General features: G+C 49.0%; 1 protein-coding gene across 1 annotated transcript in view; it reads right to left on the bottom strand.

Annotated features, from left to right (window-relative positions):
- Positions 1–11,710, bottom strand: part of LOC108683189 (dnaJ homolog subfamily C member 13-like) — a gene marked incomplete at its 3' end in the record, with an annotated part of 42,827 nt that overhangs the window by 7,022 nt on the left and 24,095 nt on the right. Inside the window, 12 exon segments of the mRNA XM_047882515.1 lie at positions 791–1,009; positions 1,673–1,852; positions 2,278–2,469; positions 2,872–3,056; positions 3,491–3,529; positions 4,845–5,067; positions 5,825–5,916; positions 7,572–7,776; positions 8,564–8,698; positions 9,936–10,100; positions 10,452–10,655; positions 11,293–11,454. Of these exon segments, the coding sequence (XP_047738471.1) occupies positions 791–1,009; positions 1,673–1,852; positions 2,278–2,469; positions 2,872–3,056; positions 3,491–3,529; positions 4,845–5,067; positions 5,825–5,916; positions 7,572–7,776; positions 8,564–8,698; positions 9,936–10,100; positions 10,452–10,655; positions 11,293–11,454 (2,001 nt within the window).

Here is an 11,710-nt window from a genome sequence, read left to right on the forward strand (position 1 = left end):
ACGAGATATGTGCACCATATACGTAAGGTACGCAATAAGTGAGATATGGATATGTGAGATACATGATACGAGATACATAAGATACGAGATATGTGCACCATATACGTAAGGTACGCAATAAGTGAGATATGGATATGTGAGATATGTGATACATGATACGAGATACGTAAGATACGAGATATGTGCACCATATACGTAAGGTACGCAATAAGTGAGATATGGATATGTGAGATATGTGATACATGATACGAGATACATAAGATACGAGATATGTGCACCATATACGTAAGGTACGCAATAAGTGAGATATGGATATGTGAGATGTGAGATACATGATACGAGATACGTAAGATACGAGATATGTGCACCATATACGTAAGGTACGCAATAAGTGAGATATGGATATGTGAGATATGTGATACATGATACGAGATACATAAGATACGAGATATGTGCACCATATACGTAAGGTACGCAATAAGTGAGATATGGATATGTGAGATATGTGATACATGATACGAGATACGTAAGATACGAGATATGTGCACCATATACGTAAGGTACGCAATAAGTGAGATATGGATACGTGAGTTATAAAAATTTTCAGCGATAAATTTGATGAATAAAATATTGTAAATTAATAAATTTATAATATCTTATAAGATATAATTTGTAAATAGTAAGAGAAGTAATAATAATAATATTTGGAAATTAAATAAATTTTGAAAAATTCCCAATTAATTAATAATTAATTATTTAATGGCTCCGGGACCCCAAATTAGGGGCTAACCTCTTGGGGTTGTTTGATGGGGATGAGCCCTACGACGTATGGGGTCAACATGGCCCTGAGAGCCCCAGCGATGACGGGGTTGTATGGGGCCACATCCTCAGGAGATGTCTCGGGTTCCCCAGGGGTTGCAGGGGTCGGGGAGGGGTCAGGTTGGGGGTACAGCCCCGCCAGACGCCCGCAGGCCCTCAGCGCCGCGACGCTGATCTTGTTTACAACCTCCTGCACACACAAGGAGATAAGTGGCTCAAATATTTATTAGTGGGTCAGATAGTGTCCTCATACCAACACAGTCCCTGCGCGAAGTAAATATATGAACTGCCGAGCAAAACTGGGTCAAAATGACCCAAGAAAACGAGGAAAATCATCGATATTTGGACATTGTTTCACTTATTGCCCTGAGTTGTGGGGGGGGAGAGTGGGGTTCAGGGTGCTGCTCCGCCCACCTGGGCATTGGACTTCTGCCCCCGCTGCCCCGCCCACCTGGGCATTGGACTTCTGCCCCCGCTGCCCCGCCCACCAGGGCATTGGACTCCTATCTCCGCTGCCCCGCCCACCTGGGCATTGGACTTCTGCCCCCGCTGCCCCGCCCACAGCATTGGACTCCTCCCACCGCTGCCCCGCCCACCTGGGCATTGGGCTCCTCCCCCACTGCCCCGCCCACCTGGGCATTGGGCTCCTCCCCCGCTGCCCCGCCCACATGGGCATTGGACTCCTGCCCCACTGCCCCGCCCACCTGGGCATTGGACTCCTCCCCCCGCTGCCCCGCCCTCCTGGGCATTGGACTCCTCCCCAGCTGCCCCGCCCACCTGGGCATTGGACTCCTCCCCAGCTGCCCCGCCCACCTGGGCATTGGACTCCTCCCCTTCCTGCTGCCCCGCCCACCTGAGCATTGGACTCCTCCCCCCGCTGCACGCCCCCCTCCTCCAGGGTGTAGTCGTACAGGAAGAGGCGCTGCAGGAGGTGCCACAGGACACCCGCGTGCAGGAGGCGCAGCTGCAGGATGGGGTCAACCGCCAGCCCCCCACAGCACTCGACCCCAGCTAGGCTCAGCCCCAGGTGCTCCTGCGGGGGGAACGGGGGATTAGTTATTTGCCTCAATAACAGGACAGGAGGAGGGCAAATCAGCACACCGTTAAGGAGACAGAGACGAGGGGGAAGAAGAATCTACTTTATGGTATAGAGTGTGTCAAAGGTAGGCGTATCAGGACGACCCACATGATAGAAGATGTGTCCGGTTGACCCACCTGATGGTAGAGGGTGTGACAGAGACGGGTGTGTCAGGGTGACCCACCTATTGGTAGAAGAGTGATCCATCTGATGGTAGAAAGTGTCAGGTTGACTCACCTGATGATAGAACGTGTGTCAAGGCGACCCACCTCATGATAGAAGGTGTGTCAGGACGACCCACCTGATGGTAGAGGGTGTGGCAGAGGTGGGTGTGTCAGGGCGACCCACCTGATGGTAGAAGGTGTGTCAGGACGACCCACCTGATAGTAGAGGGTGTGGCAGAGGTGTACAGGGAAGGTGGGCAGCTCAGCGATGACTCCCCTACAGGTGGGGAAGGCAGCGGCGGCGGTGAAGCAGCGGGCAGTGTGCGTGCACACCTGCACCGCCAGTGTGCTGGTGTGCTGCTTCGTGCTCAGCACACCTACACACCTGCTGTACGCCTCCTGCACGATCTGCACAGCACGACACGTGTCAGCCCACCAGCACACCTGCAGCCCAGACAACACCTACCACCCACCTGCCCACCTTCAAGTCAAAGCCCACAAAGGCCATCTGCGTTTATCCCCAGCCCACCTGTACCCCCATGCAGCCCCCAGCCTACCTGTCACACCTCCCAGTCTCCCAGCCTCCCGACCGCCTCCCGTCAACTTTAAACCTCCCAGCTCACCGGCCCACCTGCACCCCCCATCCCACTACCCGCCCTCAGTCTCCCAGCCCAACAACCGTCTACAGCCCACTTGAAACCTTCCAGTCCAGCAACCCACCTGCGCTCCCCTGCAGCACCCAGCTCGCCTCCCGCCTTCCAACCCACCGACCATCTCCCGCCACTTATAACCCCCAGACCACTAACCCACCTGCAGCCCACGTTCCCTGCAGAGCTCGGTGGCGTTGAGAGCACAGCACTGGATGGTGCGGTGGCACAGCTCGGCAGCAGCACCCAGCAGCGGGTCAGGCTTAGAGAACAGGTCGTCATCTTCACCCTCCAGCACGACCGTCTTCAGCAGCATGGGGTACCCGGCATACTTGTATGCTGACAGCACTGCATGGGGGAGGGGGGTCAGCATGGGGTACCCAGCATACTTGTATGCTGACAGCACTGCATGGGGGAGGGGGGTCAGTGCTGGGAGTGTCTATCTTCCTTAACAAATAGATAACAACCTATCAAATTATCAGTAAATTCCAAAATGAAAAAAAAATAACTTTATAATAGGAAGATGTGAATATCTGAACGTAATTCCTTGCAAAAAAATATATTTGTACGATAGTTTATACCCTAAAAAGATTTAGATACCGGCGCGACACCAGATGCCGCCTAAGACTCGGGGAGCGCGTAGACCCCTAATAACTTTAAGCGATTGCAGCGACTTTGCACAGAAGCCGGGGCGGCCCCCAAATTTTGTTAGGATACGAGTGGTGTACAGGACGCTGCCACTCACCACTGGAGTAGCGGATGTACAGGACGCTGCCACTCACCACTGGAGTAGCGGGTGTACAGGACGCCGCCACTCACCACTGGAGTAGCGGGTGTACAGGACGCTGCCACTCACCACTGGAGTAGCGGGTGTACAGGACGCGGCCACTCACCACTGGAGTAGCGGGTGTACAGGACGCCGCCACTCACCACTGGAGTAGCGGGTGTACAGGACGCCGCCACTCACCACTGGAGTAGCGGGTGTACAGGACGCCGCCACTCACCACTGGAGTAGCGGGTGTACAGGACGCCGCCACTCACCACTGGAGTAGCGGGTGTACAGGACGCCGCCACTCACCACTGGAGTAGCGGGTGTACAGGACGCCGCCACTCACCACTGGAGTAGCGGGTGTACAGGACGCCGCCACTCACCACTGGAGTAGCGGGTGTACAGGACGCCGCCACTCACCACTGGAGTAGCGGGTGTACAGGACGCCGCCACTCACCACTGGAGTAGCGGGTGTACAGGACGCCGCCACTCACCACTGGAGTAGCGGGTGTACAGGACGCCGCCACTCACCACTGGAGTAGCGGGTGTACAGGACGCCGCCACTCACCACTGGAGTAGCGGGTGTACAGGACGCCGCCACTCACCACTGGAGTAGCGGGTGTACAGGACGCCGCCACTCACCACTGGAGTAGCGGGTGTACAGGACGCCGCCACTCACCACTGGAGTAGCGGGTGTACAGGACGCCGCCACTCACCACTGGAGTAGCGGGTGTACAGGACGCCGCCACTCACCACTGGAGTAGCGGGTGTACAGGACGCCGCCACTCACCACTGGAGTAGCGGGTGTACAGGACGCCGCCACTCACCACTGGAGTAGCGGGTGTACAGGACGCCGCCACTCACCACTGGAGTAGCGGGTGTACAGGACGCCGCCACTCACCACTGGAGTAGCGGGTGTACAGGACGCCGCCACTCACCACTGGAGTAGCGGGTGTACAGGACGCCGCCACTCACCACTGGAGTAGCGGGTGTACAGGACGCCGCCACTCACCACTGGAGTAGCGGGTGTACAGGACGCCGCCACTCACCACTGGAGTAGCGGGTGTACAGGACGCCGCCACTCACCACTGGAGTAGCGGGTGTACAGGACGCCGCCACTCACCACTGGAGTAGCGGGTGTACAGGACGCCGCCACTCACCACTGGAGTAGCGGGTGTACAGGACGCCGCCACTCACCACTGGAGTAGCGGGTGTACAGGACGCCGCCACTCACCACTGGAGTAGCGGGTGTACAGGACGCCGCCACTCACCACTGGAGTAGCGGGTGTANTCACCCAGCCCCTCACCCGTCCCCCAGCGTTCTTGTCAGGATGGTAGCGGGCCGCCAGCCTGAGGTAGGCCGTCACCCTGCCCCCAGCACCTCACCCAGCACCTCACCCGTCCCCCAGCGTTCTTGTCAGGATGGTAGCGGGCCGCCAGCCTGAGGTAGGCCCTCCTGACGACGTCGTCAGCATGCCGCTGTCCCGGTGTCAGCTCGAGCTCCTCGTAGGCAGCGTCAGCACTCATGCTGGGGGGCTGCTTGTGCACCTCCTCCCGCCAGGCTGACAGCACCTTCTTCAGCAGCATCACCTGCATCAGTGTGTTACATATTAGTATGGTTATTCAGCATTACATGCAGTATTGTGTTATTTGATATGGTTATTAAAGTGAAGTGATTAATGTTGATCAGCATTAAATGCAGGATTGGGTTCTTTGTTATTAAAGTTATTCGGCATTAAATGCAGCATCTATTTTATATTATGAAAGTTAACTTAGGTTTTACGTTGATGTAAATTATATTAATCAATTTATAGAAATTTTATTTTCAAGTTTTAAAGCCACTGCTTTTCAAGTTTGCTATCTAAGATCATTTAAAGTTTTGCCGGTAATTAAAATTAGATAAATTCTATTAAGAAAGTTCTAAAGCCACCGTTATTCAAGTTCCATATCCTCAAGTCATTGTAGTTATTCAATGGAAATATTTAATATTTAGTATTTTATCGCTGATGTAACTGAAGTTCTAAAAACATTTGCTCTTCAGGTTAGTTAAGCCAAGTTTTTATTAAAGAATACCTTCATTTTTGGTTATCCTAAATGATAATATGTTAAAAATTATACAACGTACTCTTCACATAGAAATAGCTTTCAATATAATAAAATATTATATAATATAATGTTTAATATAATATAGTATGGTGCAATGTAATATTATATCATAATATAGCATAACATATATTAATATATAATATGATAAAGCACAGTAATTCATAATAATAAAAATCGTTACTTACTGGATATAGTACAGTGCAGTATAATATTATATATAATAATAAGAACCATTACCCACCGGGTCTTTAAGGCCCTGATTGAAAGCCAAGTGAAGTCTGAGAGCGAGGTTTTTGCGACCAAGTTTTGGTTTTACGGTTTTGTTCATCAAGTCTGCAACTTTTTTACTTTTTCCGAGATGTAAAAGGGTTGTAATTTTTATTCTCCATTGAATGGTATACTCGGCATCCCTTGATCAGCCTCCTTGTTTTAAATATTCTTTCTCAAAAAATAGTTATGATCGAGCCTGCTGATACGCGGAGGGAAAATACTACCGCATACTAGCTGCTCAAAGCAGGCGTTGTGGAAGGTATGAGGGGAAAGAGACGTATTAATTACTGAACTGTCAGTTCACGACGGGTGGCATGGTGAAGGCGAAGTCAATGAGGGGCGAAGAATAATACGTGGCCAGTGGTCGGCCTAGTCCAATTAGTTATAGCCGACCGCTGGCCATTCCTCGGCCACCTGAAAGCGACCAGTTGCCGCGAAGAAGGGTCTGGCTAGGATATCATATTACAAAGAGTACAAGCTCGAGGGTAGCGACTGGCCGAGCTTTGGGCAGATCAAGGATTTTACACGATGGTTGCGAAAAACTCGCTCTCAGACTTCACTGCATTCTGACTACCAGCCTTAAGTGGGCTAGTACTTAATAATTAAATCCCTGAAAAGGGATTTATTGGGACTGGACTGGATTGAATGGTGCTGAGTTGAAGTAAGTGGGATTAAGGCGGAGTGGGGATGCTGCTGAGTGGGTATGGTGGGTCTGAGTGGAGTTGAGGCAGAGTGGGATTGAGGCTGAGTGAACTAAGTGGGGCTGGGTGGGGTTGAATGATCTGAGTAGAGATACTATAGTTGGATGGGTTTGAGCGGGGTTGATGCTGGCTGGGGGTGAGGCTGAGCGGGGTTGAGGCTGAGCGGGGTTGATGCTGGCTGGGGGTGAGGCTGAGTGGGGTTGTGGCTGAGAAAGGCTTTTACAAAACCGGTATAGTGTGGCAGAATAAGCGTTTCAATATGAACCTGCGTACATTAATTCACACTATAGCTAGCAGGGCCACGGCCACTTCCCAACTCTCCTCATTTGACGATATTCCTTATTCGAAATTCACTCCTAAATTTCTCCCTAGTACAGGTTAGCCTAAATAAACGTGTATACTTACGCAGACCTGACCTACCATCAATAATATGTACGAGTTAAAAACTCTGTTCGCCAAACACAGACGGTTTTTCCAGCTAGACCCACTAACCACTGACGATGAATCGGGCGCTCTGTATACTTAGGCCGTTACGTGTACTTGAACGGTTAAATGTAATTAGTCCTCTACGTGTATTTAAGCGTGTTTTGATAGTTCGGCGTCTGAATGTTTCACAAGAATGTTTCACATGCCACTTCTGATTCAACTCGGACCCACTCAATAACCACTAGGCTGGAGCAAGAGATATTCAAGCTCACAGTTTCAAATGAAATATGGCCGCCGATTATTGTGATTTAATCAATCAGCCTAAATATTAACCAAGTAAATTTCGACGTGGAGTGAGATACCACAGTAGCAGACGTTGTCTACAGTGGCATGACTGTCCCACCAATGGCTTGACAGCAATCTTGCACTGAGAGAAATGGGCGGGTCTGGATGACCCACTTTGATGAGTCAACCGCGTCCGAAAATCGATGCACTTTTTTGACTCACTTACCCCATTTGTGGGTCATACTGACCCATTAAATTTCAAGCATGACTCACTTGTGGCGTTAAATCGCTCTGACGCTCAGATGCTAGGGAAGGTGCTGGTGTCACAGAGGTGCTTGAGGTAATAGATGTCACAGAAGAGCTCACTCTCGAGCTGGGGGAAGGTGATGTGGGGGATGGGGCAGTACTGGTACTGGGCGCGGGTGTTGCTCACCAGCCGGGGGGTGAAGTCCCCCAGGTGACATGCTATCTTCTCTATCATGTACCGCCGCATCTCGCGGTTCCAGATGACCTGACATGATTAAATTACGATAATAATTACATAATTACATAATGCTAAAGTCTGGTGTCAACCTGGCGTCTCATTGTAAACATAATTGTGTGTAATTGAGACGTTATATTCACTTGAACATCTGGTAGACACGTGACAGATCACGCGGTCAAGACCTCAGCAGTGGGCGGAAGTGAAGTCTATATAAGGGCTGCAACACTGAGTAAGGCCCCACGCAGTAGGGCCTTACGTATAGGGCATCACACAGTTCCACATCACACAGGGCCCTACGTATAGGGCATCACACAGTTCCACATCACACAGGGCCCTACGTATAGGGCATCACACAGTTCCACGTCACACAGGGCCCTACGTATAGGGCATCACACAGTTCCACATCACACAGGGCCTTACGTATAGGGCATCACACAGTTCCACATCACACAGGGCCTTACGTATAGGGCATCACACAGTTCCACGTCACACAGGGCCTTACGTACAGGGCATCACACAATTCCGCTATGTGTGATATTATATAATAATAATAATTATATTGTTAGCTTCTCTATCATATAGTGCCGCATCTCACGGTTACAGATAACCTGTTATTATTTATTTATGATAATTACATAATTATAATAGGAATAAATAATGATAATAATCATATAATTAAGGAGAGAGGTATAGATATATAGGGGAGGTATACATACCATATACAAGAGAGGTATACCATACCCATGGAGGTATACACACAGGAGAGATATACCATACCTCAGGAGGTTTAGATATACAAGAGAGGTATACATACCTCAGGAGTATCGAACTCCCCGAGGAAGATCTCAGCGAACTTGTCAGGACCGTAGTTGTGCAGGTAGCAAACCATCGCCTCTGGTAGCAGGGGGCCCAGGATGCTCTGCTGCAGGAGGTCGCCCCCCGCCAGTTGCTGAGACAGTAATTAAATTATTAAATACGTTATACTTTATTATTATATTATGCTGTAATATTTATATTAATTATTACATTATAATTTATTACTATTATATATGAAGCCCGAGCGTAGGTACCTATCAAAAAATCTCTGTACATTGATTTATGCGTTCACGACGGATCGCGAAAGGGTGGGGGGTGGTTGAGTTCTTTCACATTTAAGATAGGCGGAAATTCCCGGTAGAACACTTAAATAGCTATTCCAAACACTATGTGCTTCAGTTATCCGCCTGCAGTCAACTGGGATGGTTCTCGTGCCGCCGTTCGCACCATCCTTGACAGAAATTGAGCTCCAGTATCGTCTAGTCTTGCAACCTTGCACCCATGAATGTCTATTTCGAGGCGCTCGCCACTTTGACGGGCTCTACTGAAAAGTTAACTTATTGTCAATGCAAACCTATCTCCTCCTAGAGTTTTGAAGCTACATCAATGAGAGATATACCGTTCGATTTGCAAAGAAAAGATCTACAAAACATCGCATCCATTTTTCTGATTTCGTTATAGTTTGGATTTTATAATGCAAAACAGGAGGGGGGGGTGGCGGGGGTAAAATCGAAAAATTCAAAAAATTTTACAAAAAATGCCCCCACACCCACAAAAATGAAAAATTCAAAAAATGTATACAATGTTTTATAGATCTGGTCTTTACGCATCGAATGATATGTGTTTCGATGTTGTAACTTTAAAACCCTAGGAGGGGATAGAATTCAAAAGTACCCCCTTTTTAGTCCGTTTTCTAAGAATTTCACGTTTTCTTTCATTTTTTTCGCAAAATTCACAGGAACAAAAAAATTCTCTTTTGGTTTTACACATGTATACCAAGTTTAAAACTAATCCGTCAGTAAATAGCTGAGATAAAATTTTGCCCAGACGCTCCCCTTAATATAATGAGTTCAATGTTATGAGTGCAACCTCGGACAATAATGTAATATTTATATTAGTTATTACATTATAATTTATTATTATTAATATACTGTAATATTTAAATTATTTACTAGATTATAATTAATATTATTAGATTCCTTTAATACCTATTAATACCTAAATATGAGTTAATTAATCATGGGAAAAATTTTTATCATTAAAAAGAAAAAAAATAATTTTTAACCAAAATTAAATAGTAACATAATAATTAGAAATAAAAATTAAATTGAATAATAAATAATAATAATACGTCCCCTGTGATCTGTCACCTCCTGCGGACGGAAGGTCTGTCTGAGGTGACAGAGATGCAGTAGACGGGCGACGGGCAGCACGTTAGACCCCACGTACATCAGCACGAAGAAGAACAGACCTGTCGTGTAGACGGTAGACAGGGCGGGGTTGTCTGTCAACACCTCGCACAGCAGCGTGGCCACCTGTCAACATAAGTGGGTCAAAACAACCCACCTTCTCACCGCCCCTAACAAAATTTAGAGTCGCCCCTAACAAAATTTAGAGTCGCCCCTAACAAAATTTAGAGTCGCCCCTAACAAAATTTAGAGTCGCCCCTAACAAAATTCAACAAAATTTAGGGTTGCCCCAGCTTCTGTAAATTTCCAATGGGGAGTGGGTCACAACAACCCACCTTCTCGACAATGTCGGGTCAAAGGTGAGCAGGAGCTGGGTGAGGGTGGGTCACAACAACCCACCTTCTCGACAATGTCGGGGTCAAAGGTGAGCAGGAGCTGGGTGAGGGTGGGCAGACAGAGTGGGTCACAACGACCCACCTTCTCGACAATGTCGGGGTCAAAGGTGAGCAGGAGCTGGGTGAGGGTGGGCAGACAGAGTGGGTCGGAGGTGTAGCGGCGCACCCTGGCCAGAGGGCGGACGACGCAGCCGTCGGGGGTGCGGGGCGGGAAGTACGAGCACATCCCCGTCAGCAGGGACAGGCACAGGGATGCTAGGGCGCTCTCCGTCAGTACCGGGGTGCCCTGGGGGTCATTAGTGGTTGTTAATGGTTATGTAATTGTTAATGCATTGTTATATAATGGTTAGTGAATGGTTATTGAACGGTAAGTGCCCTGGGGGTGATGAGTGGTTGTTAATGGTTGTATAACGGTTAGTGAATGGTTATATAATGAGTACTGAATGGTTATATATCAGCACCGCGGTGGCCTGGGGGTGAATAATGGTGAATATTGGTAATATAATGGTTGGTGAATGGTTATTGAATGGTTATATAATGACTACTGAATGGTTATTGAACGGTAAGTGCCCTGGGGGGGGGGGATGCTAAATGGCGACTAATGGTGATTAATGGTTGTATAATGAATAGTAAATGGTTATACAATGGTTATCGAATGGTGATTAATATTGATTAATGGTTGTTTGATGCGTCAGACGTGGCCTCTACATCTGCGTCAGCAGCGTCAGACGTGGCCTCTACATCTGCGTCAGCAGCGTCAGACGTGGCCTCTACATCTGCGTCAGCAGCGTCAGACGCTACAAGGGTCTAGCCCCTTAAGACCCCTGGGACCCTAAGGACCCATCGTGGCGAGTATAGCCTCTACATCTGCGTCAGGAGTATGAGGGTCTACAAGGGTCTAGCCCCCAGGACCTAAGACCCACCGTGGCGAGCAGGGTCCACTTGAGCTGCGGGACCTGGAGGAGGGGCTTCCAGCCCTCCAGACCCTGGGCCCACACGAGGGTCTTGGCGGTGATGGCCCCGTCAGCGTAGAGCTCCTTCAGCTCGGGGAAGCTGTAGGGTCCAGCCCGGGTCTTGGCGGCGTCCTGCGACAAGGTCTAGATCACTACAAGGGTCTAGGTCAATACAAGGGTCTAGGTCACTACAAGGGTCTAGATCAATACAAGGACAAGGGTCTAGGTCACTGCAAGGGTCTAGGTCAATACAAGGGTCTAGGTCACTACAAGGGTCTAGGTCAATACAAGGGTCTAGGTCACTACAAGGGTCTAGGTCAATACAAGGGTCTAGGTCACTACAAGGGTCTAGGTCACTACAAGGGTCTAGGTCACTACAAGGGTCTAG

Source organism: Hyalella azteca, unplaced genomic scaffold, assembly GCF_000764305.2.
Source record: "Hyalella azteca isolate HAZT.00-mixed unplaced genomic scaffold, Hazt_2.0.2 contig10622, whole genome shotgun sequence".
NCBI classification, from domain to species: Eukaryota; Metazoa; Arthropoda; class Malacostraca; order Amphipoda; family Hyalellidae; genus Hyalella; species Hyalella azteca.